Source organism: Ixodes scapularis, unplaced genomic scaffold (assembly GCF_016920785.2).
Source record: "Ixodes scapularis isolate PalLabHiFi unplaced genomic scaffold, ASM1692078v2 PGA_scaffold8__174_contigs__length_109621045, whole genome shotgun sequence".
NCBI classification, from domain to species: Eukaryota; Metazoa; Arthropoda; class Arachnida; order Ixodida; family Ixodidae; genus Ixodes; species Ixodes scapularis.
The window spans coordinates 11,845,900-11,866,851 of NW_024609883.1; the positions used below are offsets into that span (position 1 = coordinate 11,845,900).

Sequence of the window (20,952 nt, forward strand, 5' to 3'; positions counted from 1 at the left end):
GGGATATGCACCTCGTCATGCTCCAGACATGGCGTAATTAAGTTTCCACATTATGCATTCACATATTGTCATGCTTTGCACTCAACCATTTGTTTAAGTGGTGGCCACCTCGAACTGTTTCAAATTAGCCATGAAACCACCATAATCAAACCGTAAACAAAATGGACGTCCCAAAATATGACAGGTCATTCGACCGTCAGACCAACAAACCATCAGACGTCCCAAAATATGACTCCATCAGACCATCATGATTCTCCTGATGGTCTTTTTGATACATCATATTTGAGCTTGGTGAAATAGAGTACTTCAAATTTGTGAGAACTGAAGCCAATACTACGAGCGCCTGTCATGGAGATGAGAAGGAGCCTGATCTCGAAGCTCGACAAATAACAGGTAATAGTAATCGTCCTGGTAACTCTTGTTCAACATGTGATAACAAAGAAGCAGTATGCCTCTAATACCCCTGTCAGACGGGCACGTTAAATGAAATTTAAGCGAAATGGCACTGCTTAAAGTACTTTTTTTTACTGCTTTTTATACTTAAAAAACAGCTTGCATTGTGACACTCAGCATATTGTTTTGTGTGCTTACATGATGCTCAGCGTCACAGCACAGACTCTTTGTTTAGCTCTTCAAGATATTTTCATGACTGGCTCGCTCTCCCCACTGCTTTGCCGGAGAGTAGATGCACGGGATAGTTTGCGAATTTATACAGTGGCATAGCCAGCACCTTTTTTTTTGGGGGGGGGGGGAGACATGCGGAGATGCTTATGATTTGGTGAGGGATGGGGGCCACTTCAGCCCCATAAGCACGCCTCTCCTGGCTGCTCTGCAGCTCCCATAAAGGAGAATTTGGAACTCTCTATGGTTACATATCTGCTGAAACATTTTGTTAACTAAGACGTCTTCATTGCTTAAAAATGGGGAAGAAAGACACTTTAATTCTTGACCAAGAAATGTGAAAATTGTTTTTACATTACGCTGAATACTAGTTTTCGAACTGAACTTTATATAGAGAAGGATACCAAACAAAGTTTTCAACAGGGAGCCTTTCTTTCTGCTTCCCTTCCCCTCTCTCCGCAATGTCCTGTTTGCTACTCTAGAGTGCACAGTCCTGACAAAAAAAAAGCTTATTAATCGGACTTTTTGGAGAGGAGCTGGTGGAGCAGCTGGTTTGTTTCCACCATCTGATCCACCATTTTTTCTATCATCTCGGCCTGTTGAGTCATCAGCTGCCGCTGGTGGAGCCTGTCCTCTTCCTCCATGATGAGCTTTCGGTGGGCCAGCTCGCCATCTGTCGTCTGCCTTTCTCTCTCCAGGCTGACTCGTGCCTCTTCTAAGTCGATACGGCGATTTTCGATTTTCTGCTGCTCCTTTCTTAGCTTTTGCTCTTCAATCATGACACGGTTCTTGGCCTGAAACTTCATATCAAGAAACTCAAGCCCCCGGCTGAGGTTTCTTTTTCTACCTCCTGCACAGAACATAAAGCAATAAATTAATATTGACACATATACATAACTACAGCATTAAGGCATCTTGAGGGTGAATAACACATTATCTACACTCTGGCAGCAGAATTTATTTTAATCAAAACATTTTCAAACCCATACCTCTCATGGAGTATTGCTTAGACAATGCCCTGACTGATTTGTAAATGATTTGTTACATCATCGACTGTCACTCGTCTATCCGACAAAATCATTTCACGTGAACGTTCACTGTCATCATCAGCTGTGAATGCAGATGGGCGTCCGGCTCCTTGCTTATGGCTACTATTCCGTGTTTTCTGAGTTTATTATTAGCTAAAAATTCGGTGTCTATCAAAGTTTATAATTGTTAAATTTCCAATTTTTCGAAATTCGGGGTTTAAATTTCCTGTGTTTCAAATTTGTCAAACTTCAAAATTAAAATAAATAATTACTGGACAAAAACATACCCTAAGGTGATAAAATCTCCCAGAATCAAAATATATTTCTGCAGGGGCATTTGACAATAACACGCCCTTGCAATTGGGAGTACCAACTATCCCACGAGAACTTTTGCAAAATGTGTTGCTTCAATAATCATCAGTACTTTGAAATATCCAAACTCCTGAACGTACTCATTGGGAAGCTTAAAAGCTTCAGCTGCCGTTTTATACACTCTACAAGTTTTTTCACTGTTATAACAATACAGCCCTCTTCCTCTATCGAAGAACCACATGTAGTATAGTCCAAACTGGAATCTGGAAAAGTTACTTGTCACGACCCAAAAATACAATGACTTGTTGTACTCTACGAACCTTGACAGGATAAAAGTGGAACTTCATTTTGTTAATAACTCAAGATGAAAAAAAAATGAAGTGGCCTCATTTCAGAAGTGCCAACTCTGTGCTTGACGAACTTTATAAGTAAAATGTTGTCTTTTTTGCTTTTCATTTTGCCATCGTCACCTCAAAGTTGCGAGCTTTTAGGATAAATTCAAAAAGACAAAACTGTTCCAGCGAGCATTTGTCGAAGTTTTTAGGATATATTGCAAAAATAGGAACCCTACTTATGGCTGACAATTGTGCGTCCTTCATTAAACTTCTGTACCCATTCAACATACTTCGCAACGAAACATTTCCTTTGTGCACTGCCAAAGTATTCGATAAATATCTTCGCCAGACAGATCCTCAGATCACAAAAACTGTCTCCCCCGCTGGTGTGAACTAAGATTAAAGCAGTCACACTTTATCGCACCTCACACACAGCTGAATTGACTGTACACGTTCAAACCTACACAGCAGCAACTTGTGACACAGAAAGCTTGTATGAAAAGCACTGATAATAAGCTAGTGTGACCAGCAAAGTTTTAAGATAACCGAGGTGAGAATAATTTTTAATCACTTCTATAATACCAATGGGTACACCCTAAAACCGTAGATGGGTTGTTTAAAGAATATAATGTTTCGTATTACTATTCATGCAGAAAGCTGCGAGAATATGGGCTTCCGTAACAAACTGTCAAAAATTAAGGTGCACAATAATGTTCCTAAACCCATGAAACAGCTGTAGGCTGCCTTTCAAACAACAAAAATTGCCACATGGTAGTCCAGAGCTCTCAGAAATTCTATTTACCATATAGATTCGTATAGGGTATGTTTATATATGCCACACAATACCGAGCAAGTACCCACAGAAATGTTGGAGATAATCTTGAAAAACTGGGAGGTAGGTTTGACAAGAAAATTCCTAAAGGAAGACATGATAGGGGAAGTTTCACTGCTTCGCACCAGTGTGCTAGGAGAAGCGGCTGATATGGCGGAGTGTCATGGTTAGCTATAGCTAGTTTCTCCGTGTTTTCGGAGTTTATTTCTCGTGAAATTCGGAGGGTGTTTTTAGGAGTTTATTTTTTACCGAAAATTCGGTGTTTATCAGAGTTTATTTTTCGTAAACCCCCAATTTTCAGAAATTCTGAGATTAATTTCGCAGTGTTTCCCATCAAAAAATAATAACTAATAACCGGATGCAAACATATGCCAGATAAAAAATAAAACGCGCTTGTATCAATTAGGTAACATTTCTTCAGTTGAATTTGGCGTTGTTGTCATTGGAAATTCTAATTTGTCCCACGAAAAAGGTCGCACACAAGTGTGGCTTCGATCAACGTTGATAGCTTAAAATCAATAAACTGCCGGAAGTAGCCGCAAGAAGCTCGTAGTCATCCCATCAATCTATCCCGCGGCCGTGCAAGGTGGAGTGTAATAGAGAAGTTTCAACTGCCCCTCTTCCCTTTACAATCTCTATGGTCCATAGCTTTCACTGTTACCCCCAGAAACATACCCTCTGCTTTCTCTAAATCCCAAATCCCATGGCCCAAACTGAAAACCAAAAGAGTGGCTTTTGTCGTGACACGAATGGTACGATGACCTGTTTCACTGAACCAACCTTGACGAGGCAAGCCGTAAGACCACCTTTTGACAACGGTCCGAGGCTTCAAACATAATCAGGGTGTCATTTACCCAGGACCATTAATCCTGCGCTGCTCAAATTGTTAAAAAAAATATTTTTTTTGTTGCTGTTGGGGAGGGGGGGAGGGGACGGGAGGGGGGGGGGGGCTGGCATGGGCACATAACAATTGGGAGTTTATCGGATAAATCCGAATTGACAGAAATTTTACCGGCGGGTGTTTTTCGGAGTTTTTCGGATTTATCCGAAAACATGGAGCCCTAGCTATAGCCTATACTTCGTCTCACTAAGGCAGTGCAACATATCCCAACCTATTCAAAAGAAGTGAAAGGAGGAACAGGAGAGAAAGGCTGGGATTCCCAGCTTCTCTCCTGTTTTTTTTCCCCTCCTCTTGAACAGGTTCGGATACGCTGTCGCCACTGTAGCCTTGGCCGTACTGCACAGCTTTAGTGAGACGGTGTACAGGTGGACTCTGAGGTCTGTGCTGGGTACCTGACGTGCCTTTTGCATATTTTTCTTTCATCCATAGGTAGCAGGAAGGCACTTATTGTGATAGGGGTACATGCTTGGTATTTTACAGTACTCTCTTAAGAAATCACGAATAATATCCTTTTTTTAGAACCTGAAAACACGTTTGACAACTGCAGTTCATAAAACATTTTGGGGTTGAATATATGTGCTTTGTGGCTTCCCAGAGCATTTGTGCATCCTTGTGCTCCCCTCATTTCATTACGAATCTCAGTGCGGCACTGGCAATGTAGCTGACCCTCAGCCACATTCCTAAAAAGGTTCTACATACCTGCAGAGTGGTCAAATCCCACACCAACTTAGTTTACGCTTTATCTAGGGTCTGATAACAGCATTATTCTGGTTTAGGGCACCTAAACAGAGGTTTTTTGTGCACATGACATGGCCAAAATGCACATGTAAACCAAGGATGAGGCATTATAAGTTGCATAAAATATAAAAAGTACAAGGTTATATGTACAAAACATATTATTTTACACATTATTGCATGTTGTAGTGATTGACACTGATAGTTTATATTAAAAATGAATACCTATACATTCACATCATCATTTGCAAGTCGTCATAACTCAGTAGCTTGGATGCAGGTGTGATTTTAGTTAATTGCATGGCGATGTGCAAGATGGAATTAGACATACCCCTTGTGCCTGGGAATTGTATTGTAAGCCAATAAATAATGCACACATAACTATAACTTGGGACTGCTCAATTAAGATTCTCTCTGTCCTCCCTAATTTTTGCTTCATAATAGTTTCTTCGTGCCTTCTTTAGCAACCAAATGATTAAATATTAGACCATGCTATCATAAAAAAACTTGTTTTCTTTATGAAGTTATAAGCTATCAATTATTGATTGTACTATTAAAATCAGCCTTTGTTTTTCTTTTTTTAGAAAGGGTTCTCTGCATGTGCTCGATGTAATTTCTATGCAATGCTAGCAAGAGAGAGCTCCCCTAATACATATCAGTTATGGCATTTCTTTAGGCTCACATACTGGCTGATACTAAATCATTTCAGATTATTAGGAAAATACTACATTCGTATGTTTTTCAAATGCACTTGTTTTTGTGGAAGAGTTATGGGTCCATCGTATAAATATTTCAAGCACAATTTCACCACAAGAACATTTCTTGGTAGTAGGTTTGCCCACGTGGGACAAAACTCGCAACAAAATGGATTTCATGCTGTGCTGCAATTACTTAAATTTGTGACCAATGGCAGTGAAGTGTATTGGACCTACTCTGTCTACATGACAGCGTCAGAGGGGGAGTTAAAATCATTATCATAAAAGCCTAACTTGTATCTCTAGACAGTTTAGGGTCTATCTGTGCAATATGACTTTCGACTGCATGGTTGCTGAACGTCATGCCTTGCAGTGTTGGCCTAGTGGCAGGTGCTGGATGTTTTTCAGCTGAGGTCAGGCCGTTCGACCGCAAGATCCCTGAGAAGGTAGGCTCCTGGCTGCAGGGTTCGGTTGGTGCCATCCCCTCCTCTTCTCCATCTGAGGGCACCGCATAGATTTCTTCCAGCAGTGCAGTGGCACTTTGGTCACCTTCATCAGCTGCACAATAATGCCACAATGCAAGGCTTTCTCACAAACTTTAACTAAAAAGCAGCAATGAAGTTCATGCTACACATATGCTATCATTTATTAGTAAACAGTCCTATGGTTCTTTCAATCATCCTACATTCCCTCTGTTTTGTTCTGAGATGGCAGCCATTTAATACTTAGTGAGATATACTATTGCAAACAATATGAGCTGAAACAGTCATTTATGTTTCTTTGGCATACCTGCCAGTTTTTGGGTAAGCTGTGGCCCGAACCAGGAATGAAATGCAAAGTTAAGGTCCTATACTTACGACTATTTGACAGATTGAACGAAAATGAAGCTTGTGAGGACCACACAAGAAAATTCCGGATCAGGTGTTTCGGTTCATATTGTCTGTGGGGGTACATCAAGATCCTACAACTTGTATGAGTGTCGATCATCTCATGAAGTCACAAGCCATGCTACAACAGCCTTGGCACAAGTGAATGCAGAATGGTTATTTCTGCATTCAAATGTTTTTTTTTTCTTTTAATGAACATAAAGATATTTTGCGTGACATATTTCCGACTTGGAATTCTTACCAAAATCCATGCTGGGATCCTTTGCCTTATTTGATTTATGCACAGAGGCAGTGTTTTTCAGATAGTTCGAGCTCGCTTGTGTTGTGATCCACTGAATCACCCAGGGCAGTGAGGAACATTAAGGACCATCGGTCAGTCCTCGAGAAGTCGACTCCTCAGTGGCCAAAATGAGTCCAGTAAATAATGGCGGGGCGGCAACGAAGAAAAAAACAAGCTACACTAACTATAGGTTTATGTGATCCAAACAAGTACTTTACTTCTTCAGTTCTGTCACTGGTGAAAGCACTCACCATGTCTCTGAATTTCACCGAAATAAAAAAAAACAACTGGGATGTCTTGATCATATCTGATAAACTCAAGAGACACACAGAATGTGTAGTGAATGAGCTGGGCACATGCTATGTGTGTTTATGATGCCACATACATCGCAGTGTCACATGACGTCGTAGTGTCAAGCGACGTCACAATTTCATGTGATTTCAGGTTGTAGAAGGGTTGAAAACTGAGTTAGTTGGCAACTGTTCATTCTGGTTTAAAAGTGCACAACAGACGAGGACAAAGTCATCGTCTTTTGTGCATTTTTAATTCATGTCAGGGTATCACGTGACACCCTGATACGGGTCATAGAATATAGCCTCTATAGGGATATATTCCTTATATTACCTTGACCTGGATGTCAGTCGAGCGCACCACTCGTGCGTAATGTGTCTCTTTTCGCATTAAACCAGACCTATAGCACATTTTTGTTAAAACGACACCAATGAAAAATCTTTAACAAGCAAAGGAATAAGGCAGGTTGCAGAAAACATTCAACATCATGGCTGCACATGACTTAGCAGAATGAAAACTTGTTTCGTGAAGCTGACCTATATCGTGGTTTTCTCGTTTTTTAACTCCTTAATATAGCGCAGTTCTTCAGAGCATGGGGAAACAATTGATGTTCAAACCTTATATTAACATTGCCAATATTTAAAGGATCATATTCATAAAAAATAACTTTCATAAAACAAAAATGTCATTGTAGATGAAACACCATGGGCTAAATGCAACTACCTCCTCCTGTGCTCTCTTGCATGATCCAACTCACTGCCTCCTCCCGTTGTTGGCTGGCTGCATTACTTGTTGGCCTTTTACCCTTCAATGTTTTTGCTGCCAATATAAAATAGAATCAACAAAGTTGGCAAAAGTTAGTACAATAACTGGGGTTTACAGTACGCTCACGATAATTCAAACTCAAATATTTCATACTTTTGATTAAATAATATTCAAACAAATTGGAAACATTTGGTTATCCCGCTATGTTTTTAATAGGCCGCTTAATTCAAACGGTGTTTTCGTGTAATTCATACTTTTTCTTCATGCGGCCCCGTTGAGCGTGCTTCTTTCCGAGCATCTGGTGCACTGCGGAGAAACAACACTCGCAGAGCTCGCTTTCGCGGGTGTTGCTTCCGGCAGTGAATCTTTGCTCGAAGCACGCTCAACGGTGCTAAAACGGGACACATGAGCGATGAAAACGGGTGCCGCGTGGTAGTTTCTATAGCACCTTACGCAGTCCTAGGTCTACGTCACAGCAGCCGCGCAAGTTGCTATGGGAGCTGCCGCGCGGCACTCGTTTTTATCGCTCATCCGTCTACTGCTTAATAGTCCACAATAGATAACTTTATTCTTAGATAAAACAACTTAATTTTGTTTTGAGGTGGCGTATGCTGTCTAAACAGTAAATGAAAAACAACATTTCTTTAGGGATGAATAAGCCTATGTCATACATTTGATTAGGATAGATAACTAGGCAGGTTAATTGATAAGAGTTTGTGCTGAAAAAAACATGAACTCTTATCTTCGTCTTTTTGTCCTCATCTCAGTCGCGCCGTTTTTTCAACATGAGCTATGTCATACCTTTTGCCAATGTTCCATGTGTGGCGTACCTGCTTATGATATTAGTAAACCTTTGTAGAAGAAGTCATCAAATATCTGCTTTGTATGTGTAGCCAACCATATAGCAAATCATAATTTTATCTTGCATTAAGTTTAGATGGCTCTTTAATAAATTAAGCTTATAATAGTTGAAACAAAACTCTTCCTGGGGTTTGAGTAAATGATTCTGCCTACTGGAAATGGCTTCTCTTCTGAAGTGTAAGATATGATAAATTATGAGCATTGTTAGTTAATTGCAACAGCCTAAACATATATGACAGAGGAGACATAGCTTGCAAGATGAACACTGTGTCAGTCTGAGCTCGACCGCCCCAATCATGAAGCACCAAACAATGCACTCTACAACAGTGAGGATAAGCTGTGCAGTAGACCGACAAACACTTGCAATAAAATGTGCATACAAAGTTGCATGAATAACTTGAAAGAATAACAGTGCCAAGAGACAATGGACAAGTAAGACAGCAACAAAGCTAGCGCGTTCCACTTACAAAATGTCTCTTGGTGCTCTTACTCTTTCCAGGTTTGACATACCTAGAAAGGATAGTCATCTACCTGTTTCGTAGGCAGCTGAAGGTTATTACTTCACAGAAAGTAAACAAACAGAAAACAAAATATGATATATGGTACAAAAGCAAAAACAAGAAATGGTTGCCAAATGTACACACCTTAACGAAATTAATGAAACAAATTAATCATCAAACACAAGTCAATTCACACATAAGAGTAAAAAAATATGGTGCTACACAACTTAATTTCAATTAAAAAGGTAGCTTTTGAAATTGTCTTGCCTCTTTAGATTGTTTTGTCAGCAGCATGGCCTCGGAATATGATGCTTAAATACACTCGGACTGAATAGCCCGAGGCCACATAATTACATAATTGCAATCTCTGGAATAACTTGTAAGCTTTTTTGTTTTCAAACACAAACATTCTTGTGGTATGTAAGGACCTCCTCAGACAAACAACCTTGAGAATCAAAGCTGCACAGAACAAACCTGGCTTTCGTCCAAACTCATCATAAAGTGCTACGCACTCAAGCAGAAGGCGTGCCTTTTCGTCAAATTGTTCTTCAGTTCCTGATCTGGAAGTGAAATACATGCCTGCTGCTTTAGAATATTCAAAAAAAGCTTTTTGTTAGCAATAGAAACATCATTGTACCTAAAAGTACGCTGAAACTTTTTGCCTTTCTTATGATAAAAACATTTGGTGTCACTAAAACAAAGTAAACTATTTCGGCCTAAACCTTTTATTAAAACATGTCTCCAGACCCTAGGCTTGGTGAGTTAAGCACGAGTAGCACAAGTTTTACCTTCAGAGAATGTGTGGCAGTACACATGCAACTTTTTCCATCTAGCCTCTTTGCAGTGTCTAACTCAACATGTTATGAAAAAGCCCATATGTCTACTTTTCTCGAAATCATGCATAAAGTCCTTCAGCATATACATAAACGATGTGTCAGATCAAATTTGTGGCAAAATGAGGAGTCCGAGGCTGAATATCTTAAATACAGTTCACAGATGTAATCTAGGAAATGTTTCAACTCCAAATTTTGATCTGTGCTATTTTCTTTGCTTATTTCCACAAATTGTGATATCTTACTCTCCACATACTCATATCCTATTCAGATATGAGGAAGTACTTATTAACAAAAGATTATGTAGAGTTTTTACCTTACCCATTTTACCCACCACAAGTCAATTTTCTTACAAATGTTTAGATCAAACAACATTTACGTTCCCGTGGTAAGGTTTTGTTAAGAGCTTGTGAAATGCTGATGAGATCAGCTATAAAAAACATCATGAAGCACATTCTAGACTAAGAATTTGATGTGCAGGGATAGGAAACAAAGAAACAATTGGAGCTTCACTACAAAACACCATAACCAAGCAATAAATGTAATTACAGTATAGAACCATGATTTGCTGAATATCTATGTGAGGCACTGGTATCACATGCAGTATACGGGCAGCTTGCACAGTGCGATTTTTAATGTGAGTATCGTATGAAGTGTAATTTGCAGGCATTCCTCTGTACGCTCACTTGTAGGAGCACGAATACCAGAAGTGAAAAAGAAAAATATAGATCTCACCTAACCTTTTATATATTGAGTTTAGACATTACTTAAAACTGTAATTGTTGAGGAGACAAAATATATAGTAAAAGTAAGGCTGTAAAGGTCTGACACATATGCGGAGTGCAAGTTCGTCTGCTTCTTTTGCAGGGGTTGTGGTAATCTCAGAACGCCGAGCTCTGGTTGGCTCTGGCTGAAGATTAGTAGGTAGTCCTTAAAGCAAGCTGCCTTGAGGTCTAACCACTATTCTTCAATCAGAGCCAATCAGAGATTGGCGTTCTGACGTCACCACAACCCCTGCAAAAGAAGCAGACGAACTTGTGATTTGCGTATGACAGAGATAGTTGTTGCTAAAACTTCTAGCTAATACTCTCGGTGTGGTGGCAGTCAAAGTGTACTAGTCAATCATGCAATGTACTTGGAAGCACAGTTCATTGGATGCTCTGGCAGCAAACGCTGTTTTATTTGTGGATACTGGCGTGAAAGCTTTGGTTAAAGCAGATTTATTCTTACATAAACGCTGCTTGCCTGCCTGCCTGTAAGTGGTGCTTCTCTGCATCAATATTCAGAGAAGCCACTGATAAGGAGGAAGGCACGGAAGGGTTCTGTTGCTGAAAGCTTTTAAGTAAACAAAAAAAAAAGTTGTGATACCACGAATGATGTGCGGCTCGTTTGCCACCGTATTTTTTTTTTCTTTTGGTTTACCTGATTTATATACTCGGGGAATAAAATAATGCCTCGACCGTACATGTAACTTGTTTTCTAATACGTCGTTTTCAGCGGGCAAGCTTTGGTGTTTTACATAAACCAAATATGATGTTTACACCAACCACGTCCTGATATGCTGAAAAGTTGCCGACAGCAAACTCGATTTGGCACAAGAACACGCTCGCGCGCGCCTATCATCAACATTCGAAGTCGTCTGCTAGCGATCCTGTCTCTTTCCCTCGAGGCCCACTGCAGGGCCGAGTATTAAGAAAGCTATGGACAAATAAAACTAGAAATATTAAATCGTGAAGAAAGTACAAAAATAACCAAAATATACTCACTTTCTCAAGTTGATGCGGTCATTTTTCTTGTACAAAGTTACGAGGAGGTCGATCCTTTCCCTCGCTCCTCGCAACGAGAAGTTCTTTTTCGACGCGGCGTTTAAGCCTTTGAGGACGTCATTCCAAAGAGCTGGAGTCAAAAAAGGATTGGCGCCTAGCACCTCCCGAAGTAGAAAGATATCGTCTACTGCTGTAAATCGCTTCCGAGGAGGAGGCGGAGGGACGGAGGTAGATGCGGCGCTCATGTTGCTCGACGGTACAGATAGCAGACGATCACGGTCGTACGCCCGCGTACCGATCGTTGCGCCATGTACGGTACGACCACGAAGAAAACATAAAGGAAAACCTGTAACTTTACTGATGTGCACTCATTAGAACTATCACCCAACATTCAAAGGGCTCGTTTTATAGGATATATGTGATTAGCATTTGTACAGAAATTTTTAATTCATGCAACATTTTTTAAACTAAAAAGTATCCAGAGCCTCCAAAGCCTTGATGCAGAAGGCTGTTGCTCACTCTGTTGCTACTACAGATAATCCTCAGTCATAACAGCAGCTGTAAAAAACGGGTGATAAGTGCTCAAAATGCACATCCAATCTGTGTATAAAAATAACAAAAAAAAACTTAATATTTAATATGTAAAAAAAAAAAAAAAAAAAAAAAGGTGTCTGGGCCAGCGGGATTCGAACTCTCCACCACTGGTCCTCTACGAACACAAGAAATCGGCGATCCAATCCACTGAGCTACCGAGCAGACGATTTTTGGCTGCGCTAAACACCAATTTATTTCTATTGAAAAAGTCCTATTGCGTTTTGTTTTTTATTCTTTTTTGCTGACTCAAACTTTATGAACTTGCTGTCACACAAGGCGCTCCCGCCAGGCACTGCCACGATTTATTTTATTCATGTTTGGAGCCACGGCACGCTCTCTCCGCCAGCGAAATCGCCGTTTTGCTAACCAAGCGAGACTGTCCATGTCGGCCATTGGTCGTGCCGGTCGTGCCTTACGGTTCCCCCAGCGCATTACGGTAAGATCGCAGAAGGCAGGCGCATGCGCAGTTCGTACCGGAGGGCCCATCGTACCGTATCGGATGTGCAAAAACGGTTCCCTAAAACTCTCTATTAGCAAACTCTACGAAACACAAGCCATACACAGCTTCGCTAAAAAAAATGCATGTATTTTTTGTTAGGTTTTAGGGTGCACTCCGTCGCTCCTATGGCATTATACATTTACTCCCTGTAGGAATGCATTGTTATTGGAATTCACATCTCGATAAAGTCTGCGTACGATTACAGTTCGTACTTTCTTGCAGCGGCGAGGTAAGATACAAGAACAAGGCAGAGCCATGTTTTTCTTCTTATTTTGATTATTTTGCGAGTGTGCATTGTTTGTCTATCGGTGGTGCAGGAAACCGGCTGTGTGTGAGAAGATGTTTCAACCGTCTCTTTTCCCACGTCTCTACACTTAGAACTCGAGTGGACAGCCTTAAAATATTACAGTAAAGGGTCAAATCTATTTTTAATATAAATTGTAGGAACATAGTGTCGCCAATCAGTGAATGACATTAAGCGTGAAGTAACCATCGCCTGTAGTGGGGAGGGAGAAATCACACTGCATACTCAAAATATACTATCGCACAGTCATAAAGTTGTTTATTTGATTAAGAGTTTTTGAAGTTGACGATCAGTTGGTATGCCAAAGCATGATAACTAGCTGGCGTCCATAGTCCTTTAAAGCATTCTCAGTTTTATAATACGTCAGACCGCGCTCAACGCTATGATCCGCCGAAGCCTATTATGTAGCACCAGAGGTGTATTGTCACGGCGCTGGTCGTCTTTTTGCGTTTTCCAGCTAAAAGAATCATGCGTAGTGCATACGCCGTGAGACTATTGTGCCTGGAGCTCGTCTCCGACTGACGTGTTTAGCGTCCCATGCTGTCTATGCGTCAAAAGTGTTCCCCAAGTGGCAACAAATGACGTCACAGAAGCCGAAGCGTCATGCTGTTGCATGTCGCGATCCTGGCGGTTGGCAACAGAAATGCTAACGAGAAGCGGCGAGTAGCACAAGCGAACGAGAGTGTCGCTGTCGTCACGGCGTCCCAACCTCTGGCTGCCGAAGCTTCCGTGAACTGCCACATTGGATGTCGCCGTGGAGCAGAACAGGCGTCTGCCAATCACACTACAGCTTGGCGATCTATTCTAGGGTGTCATGGCCGGAGGAATATTCCGTTTAAAAAAAAAATCATTTCCAGTTATGACGGCAGAACGCTTGCATTGCTTCTAATTATTCTAATTAGCAAAAAAAAATATATAACTTCCCTGACAGCTTGGGACTTGAAAACAAAAGATAATCTTTCAAGGGGCTATCATTCCGAACTTTTACGTCCAATGTCTTTTTGCGCCGTTTATGAGTAGGCAATGGTCCTTTTAAGACATATATAAGGGGAAAACGAGTGTCTTATTTTCAAATAAATCTAAGGTAGCTAAAGAAAAGGACTTCGAGCATAAACTCTTTATAGTAGCTTAAACACCAGTGGCCTCCAAACTCCGGCCCGCGGCCCAAATCCGACCCGCGGAGCCTTCCAATCGTCCCGTGGCTGGCTGCTGTACTTCCAATGAAGCCCAGCCCGCGGCTCGCTTTCAGCAGGCCCGCTGCTACCGGCGCAGAAATAGGCACTCTTAAAGAGACGGCGTCGCAAAGCTTACTAATCGAGTTAACGACGGTACCAGAAAGGAACGAGAGAAATCTTCCTATCATTAACGCGTGTATTCTAGTCATACTATTTATTGAGCATTGTCATCAAAAGCAGGACTACACTTTGTCCCCTGTTTCATATCCATGTAACTATGTTTGTTATATTTATTTTTTTTTCTTTCCCATACACATTGCGTGTAGTGTCTGGCGGCGTATCCAGTGTACATTGTCAGCGGCAGTTGTACAATTTTCATTGGTTTTCTGCCCTGAGTGGACATGCCAAAGTTCCTATGCGCTTTGATTTCTGCCCATGTGAATTTTCAGATTCCCAATAACTGTGTAAGGTCATACTTATATAAATATCGCTTTTCGAATAAATACATCTTTTCATCGTACTTAGATCCTCTTTTTTTAACTCTAACTATGATTTTAGTAGTTAGACGCTGATCTAGAATTATTTGTAAAGTTCATTTCTAATTTTTATTTTCTTATTTATATCCTTGCAACATATCGATCCAGCCTTTCAGCCAAGACTTTAAGATACCCTTTTGACGATATTCGTGCAAAAAGAAGGGCGAAGAATAAAAACCGTTTTTCTTTTTTAGTTTTTTTTTTTCAATTGCGATTGAAATTGGGCTCAATTTTTATCACAATTGAAATTGAATCGTGGGAAATGCAAGTGTTGATTAAAAATGCCCGGGCAATAGACGAGTTCTTTCGTCAGTAAAGCAAACTGTATCAGCAGAAACCTTTATGGGAACACTTTTTCTTACACTCCGACGCGAACGGTTTTCAAAAGGTGTACACAGGTTCATCGCAGTTCTAAAGAGCAATCCTTAAAATCCCAGGTAGTAATATAAAAAAACAAAACAATTAAAGTGTTTCCAGTAGCAAACCGGTTAGCGCGTCGGTTTATCATCCTGCTGACTTGGGTGCGGAGCTCGTGAGGGCAATTTGTTTTCTTTCTGCTAAACGATAGCTTTACGGGCGACACTTTGCAAAGATTTCGGGCTCTTTGGTTGACGTCGCCGTCATAGAAAAACCCCTTTTCCTCTCCCCTCTTGTCGCCAGGGAAGTCGGGACTTCCCGTCGGCCGTACCGCGTGAAGAATGCAGCCCTGGCATTCCGCCAAGAATGGCGCGACGAAGGGAGAATCTTCCGGTCCTGTGCTCAAAACAGTTGTCTCCAAACATTCCTCTCGTTATACGCAATCCCACTTTGGCAGTGGCCATTTGCTACGTGTAATGTTGGATGGTTTGAGAAAGTTCCGCTTAACCACGCACTTCACGGATCACTATGAGAAGTAACCACGTCGCAACTTTGTCCTCAGGTACGGGACGACACCTTTCCACCCGCATTGCGCGACTGTGCTACAACAGTCGCTTTCGTTTCTTTGCACTTTGTGGGCAAAAGGAACGACTTTAAGAAATAGTTCATCTTGGGACACAGCCCGAACAACGGACGTGGACGAAGAAGTAACACACAGGACGAGCCCTGACTATCAACTGAATTATTTTAGTAATTCAGTTGATAGTCAGGGCTCGTCCTGTGTGTTTCTTCTTCATTCACGTCTGTTGTTATTCATTCTTTTAAAAAATAGTTTGCAATTTAAATATATATATATATATATATTGACTGTGGTTTATTTAGAGCAGAGAGGGCAAGAATACAATAACAATTCTCGTACACAACAGCGCGCCATTTTCGGCGGAAAGCCAGGGCTGCATTCTTCACGCGGTACGGCAGACGGGAAGTCCCGACTTCCCTGGCGACAAGAGGGGAGAGAAAAAGGGTTTTCCTATGACGGCGACGTCAACCAAATATAAATGAGTCCCAGGCAATAAGACAGAATGACTTTTAAGGCAGTTTAGTAGTTCATTTTCTAAGCTGCTTTTGCTCTTGTCGCTAAGAGTTATCTGTGCTGGCCTTGTATGAATGCTAGATTTTTATCTCTAATTTTCTTTTGATTATGACTCTTTGTAGAATTCACCGCAGGGTGAACCTGAAAAAGAAGGGGATTTGTGAGTGGCATCACCACTCACAAATCGCCTTCTAGAGAGGTGGGGAAACGGCCCATAGAAACCTACCGCAGCGCCGTGACCGGATTCAGTACTCGTCTGCTTGAGGGTACCCCCCATTTGCGACAGATGGCGCTGCGGCGAAGAGAAAAAATATGGAATCGAATTTGCATGTAACTTTATGGGAGAGAGCTCAAAATAAACCCAGAGCACGACAGTCCTCCATTGAAAATCCACGAGGAACCTTTTCCGTCAGTTTAGCCGGTCGCCACCGTTCGCCCACCCGGAGTGACAGTTCGCGGTGCTCCAGATAGCTGGCGCCACAGAAAAAGAGAAAACCGAGGGGGGACACAATCCGGTCGCTCATTTGGCTCTCGTTTTCCCACCTGTCTATCCTACACCCTGGTCACCAGGGACCCCGAGCCATGCGGCTTCGCCCTCCAACGTCTGGCTGTGCGTGCTTTTTCCGTGTCCGGGAAAGAGGTCAATCACGTGGTTAGGTAGAACCCGGGGTACGTTTGGATCCTTCGCCTTGATCTCTTCGCGGCGGTGTCTTCTTGGTCGTCACCTGCTGGTGTGTTGTCCACTGCACGTCGGGGGTTCTGCATAACTGTCGGGAGACTGTGCAATGCCAGTTTTGAGTACCCGTGTTCGGCGAAAGTCACCGATGCGCCTTCGCTAGCTTCAGGAAGGCTGTTTACGATTCCCCTGCCATGGTGGGCTTCGGAAGGTTGAAGGAGTACAGGCTGGGTTGGCGCCGAGGCTGCGGGGCTCAGTGAGGCCATGCGGCGCCAAGCCCGACCTTCGATTCTGTGTATTGGGGGGGGGGGGGGGGGGGGAGGGAGAAGGGGGGCGTATGTGCTGGAGTTTGTTTGCAAATTATCTTTATTCTGCCAACAAAGGAAAACAGTGACGGGTGAAAACAATCCAAGTCTTGAGGAAACTTTGATGCTGAAGTGTTCGCAAATGAATAAGCACAACAGTGAAAACAATTTTAAGATACATACAGACAGCGCTCTGACTGCGTGTTTCCTTCTCCCGGTTCAACGTCTTTTAGCGCTGTTCCCACCAGGACAAGCTCTAGAAGCTGTTCACGTGAGAAATATTCGTTTCGCCTTCTTCACTCTTTCGGTGAGCCTGAAAGAGTTTACAATGTTCGATATTTGAGCCGCGCTTCGAATTCTCCTGTATTGAGAAAAAGCATGGATTCCAGCTGACTAGAAAACGTTCTAGTTTATACGCTGAAACGGAGAAAATAACGGGCAACCATGCACTAAGTACAATGCGGCGATGAATGCGTCAAAATGTGAGTGTCCATCACAATACATTTCTAGAAGGTAAGGCAAGGTGCGATGCTCTAGGACCGATCCTAAATTACCTTTCTGAGAAGGTATACTAAATGGTAAGGTCAAAGGCAATTTTTTTCTTATTTCTTCTGTTCTGCGAAACTGTACTCTTTACCGTTTCCTGATGCATTAACACGGATGCGTGTTAGAAGTCTGAAACAGCCACTCTTTGTCATGTAATATTTTACAAGCAGACCAAGTATGCCATTTCATAGTTTTACATTAGATACATAAAAATTAACTTTACACAATACCAACCGAGAGCCCTAGTGCATACGCCAATAGTAAACAAAAATAAAGAATTCCGGCCATAGGAACAAACTTTGGCCAGTGAAGGTCAACTTTCAGTCAAATAAAACTCTACATGGAATGAATCTGACCATAGCGCGTGGAACTTGTCTTTCATTCTTTCGTCTTTTTTTTTTCTTTCGAGATTACAAATTGCGCGCAGGATGTGGCGGCTCAGTCGCGCCATCTAAGCATCTAACTGACTAAACCAGGATTGTGCGAGTGGTGCGAGCCGGTCCGCGGACACCGACATGCTTTTTATATAGAAAAATGCACACCTTAGACGTGTTGCGGGGAAAGGTTCTCTTTCTGGCGCACGTATGCTGCTTGGTGTGGATTACAGTGCGGGGTGAACCGTGCAGATAAGCGCGCGCGCAAAGAAGGCGCGAGGTTGCCGCGCTTCATGACAGGCATCTTCGGCCGCCGCGTGCATCCCGAGGGGCATAACGAGAAACAGCACAAAAGGGAGAGGACACAAAGTAGAAGAAGGACACAGGACATACGCCGATGCTCAGTATGTCCTGTGCCCTTCTTTTCGCTGCTTCTCATTATGTCGTTCGACCAACCAGCCCAGCAAGGTATCCTTTTACAGTACATCCCCAGGGGGCCGAGTCTGCAACGGTCTCTGCGCTGTGTGGTCGTGCGGGTGGCACTAGTGGCTGCTCGCAGGTAGGGTACCTGAAATTTCAGTGCGACAATATAGAGGCATCCTTTTAAAGAGCCATTTAGTAGAAAAATGAAATTACCGAGCTGTAAGATGTTATTATTCAACAAAGAGTCGCGTGTTTAGGAGGACACCACTCGAAGGCTTTCCTGTTGTCCGGTTGATCGCACGCGACCTCTGCATGCGCGGTTATAAAAATTGGTGGTTTTGGCGTAGGCTTTGTAGTTGTAGGATAGCTTCCGCGTGATATTCCAAAAGAGTGAGATCAAAAGTTTGATTACTTTTTTTCTCGAGGGGCTTACAAGTATCGCTCAGGGGCGGATTTTGAGGGGGGGTCCGGATGTCCTGACCCCCCTCTTGATTTCTGCATGTGTAAAATTTAGGGCGTGAAACGAGGGAGAGGGGGAGGGGGTTCCTAAACAAATGGTACGCTGACCAACACCTGACCCCCCCCTCAGGAAATTCCTGCATCCGCCCCTGGTATCGCTCATACTTTGCGCGAGCGGCTGCAAATTTGTTTGTCATTTTTCGCTCAGTACTATACTTTGAATGAAGACGTAGATATGACTCTTCTTGAAGTGCATTGAATGGGCACAGAAACGACTTATTGGGAAGATGTTAAAGGCGCGCACCGTCGATTGTTAAAATGTCCGTTTAACGGAATTATGTTGACTAATAAGTTTTACCAATTTGTTTTTTGCCTATTTCAAGGAATGACATGGTCGCTCCTGTAGGCAAATTCAGGTAGGCTGAAATTACGGGTTAAATATCTTTTCTTCGAATCTCGGAATAAAAAAATTGGTGTCCCTTTGTAGTCTACAAAATAGCTGCCCTCAAATAAGACGTTTAGTTAGCGTTGTGTGAGGGGCACTTCGCACAATGACTCCCTATTGCAACCTTTGTGCGTGTCTTCGCATGAAAGCTTTAAAATCGCGCTCCTGATTTATATAGTACGCCCAATTTTTCACTGTTCTTTAATTAGTGGACATACATATAGTCGTTTTGAACCAAAACGTTTTTTATTGTTTACACTCATAATATATTGTTAACACATTTGAACATCACCACTCAGCATGAGTACCCGTTTAAAACGCGAAGCGAGTTACAAAAGCTGTTTTATGTTGTTTCAAATGACCGAATATTACACTGCGTTGCAGACTTCAACGTCAACATTTGTCGAGACAACTCGTATGTTATGGCTTCCATCAATTCAGTATAACTCCCGAACTGTTGCGACAAAGGCCAGCACGGTTTGTATACTCGATGAGAATGCGTGAGCGTAGTGCTCACAAACTAGATCTGATAGATATTTTCTTGATTTCGAGTGCCGTTTCGTTGTTCTGAGCTTACGCTCAAATTCCAGATTAGAGTCGAAATGGCGCAATAACAACTGTAGTGCGAAGAAAAAACAAAACAAACGTGAATGAGGAAAGAATAAAACTCAAGCTTTCACGTTTCTAAGAAAGAAAAGATTATAGAAAGGATGTGGTCGGAAATAGTTACTTGTGTGACGTATTGACACCTGACACTTTGTAACATCTTCATATGATGCTTAAGCTCGTATAACACGAAGGCAAGTCTTCTAAACCTATAGAATCTATTGAGATTATTTCAGGCGAAAATGGAACTTCGTTCCTTTTTGAGTAAAGCTTACAGTTCAGACGGTGACCTTGCAAATTGAGGGGTGCGACGTAGAACCCAGTGACAGGTCCTGGCTGGACAACAGCGGCGAAATAGATTACGAACTACTACGTCTTCATGAACTGCGAGCGCCATCTCGGGGCAAGCAGAAAAATAAAAATAAAGAAAAGAGCACCAATTTTTTTGTTTTTCTAATTCGCTGTAGTTACTGAACGAATCAACTTATATAAATAGTTTTGATATGATTCTGTTGCGGGTAAATTCAAAGACACGAGGCGTAAAACGGTTTTCTTATAATTAACTTCGTAGGATGTCTTCGAACGCAAAAGTGCCAAAACAATCGATTTTTGGAAATTTCAAAATTTTGTTTAAGATAAAAAAAAAAATATATAGGTAGGTATTCTTAAGGTTCAGTTTATTGAAATCGTGATTTTTTATAAAGTTAACATGTATAAAACATATGTGCACCACTGATCCCGTGAGAATAAAAAAAATCAGGAGCCATTCCACTCTGAGGAGGGGGATGACCAGCGAAGCTGTCTACCACAGGACACAGACGTGATGCAGAATTTTGAACAAAGGTTCGAACATAATCATTGTCTTGATCAGTGATCATCGTGACTAAAGGTGCGGAAACACATTTATTGATGTCTTAA

General features: G+C 41.9%; 1 protein-coding gene across 1 annotated transcript; it reads right to left on the minus strand.

Annotated features, from left to right (window-relative positions):
- Positions 1 to 1,079: 1,079 nt before the first annotated feature.
- On the minus strand, positions 1,080 to 11,818 carry LOC115327258 (the record flags this gene model as incomplete). The annotated part of the gene is made up of 5 exons (XM_040207460.1): positions 1,080 to 1,471; positions 5,826 to 6,017; positions 7,641 to 7,736; positions 9,518 to 9,603; positions 11,643 to 11,818. Coding segments are annotated over 5 exons (888 nt in total), but the record flags the coding sequence as incomplete, so codon positions are not given.
- Positions 11,819 to 20,952: the final 9,134 nt, after the last annotated feature.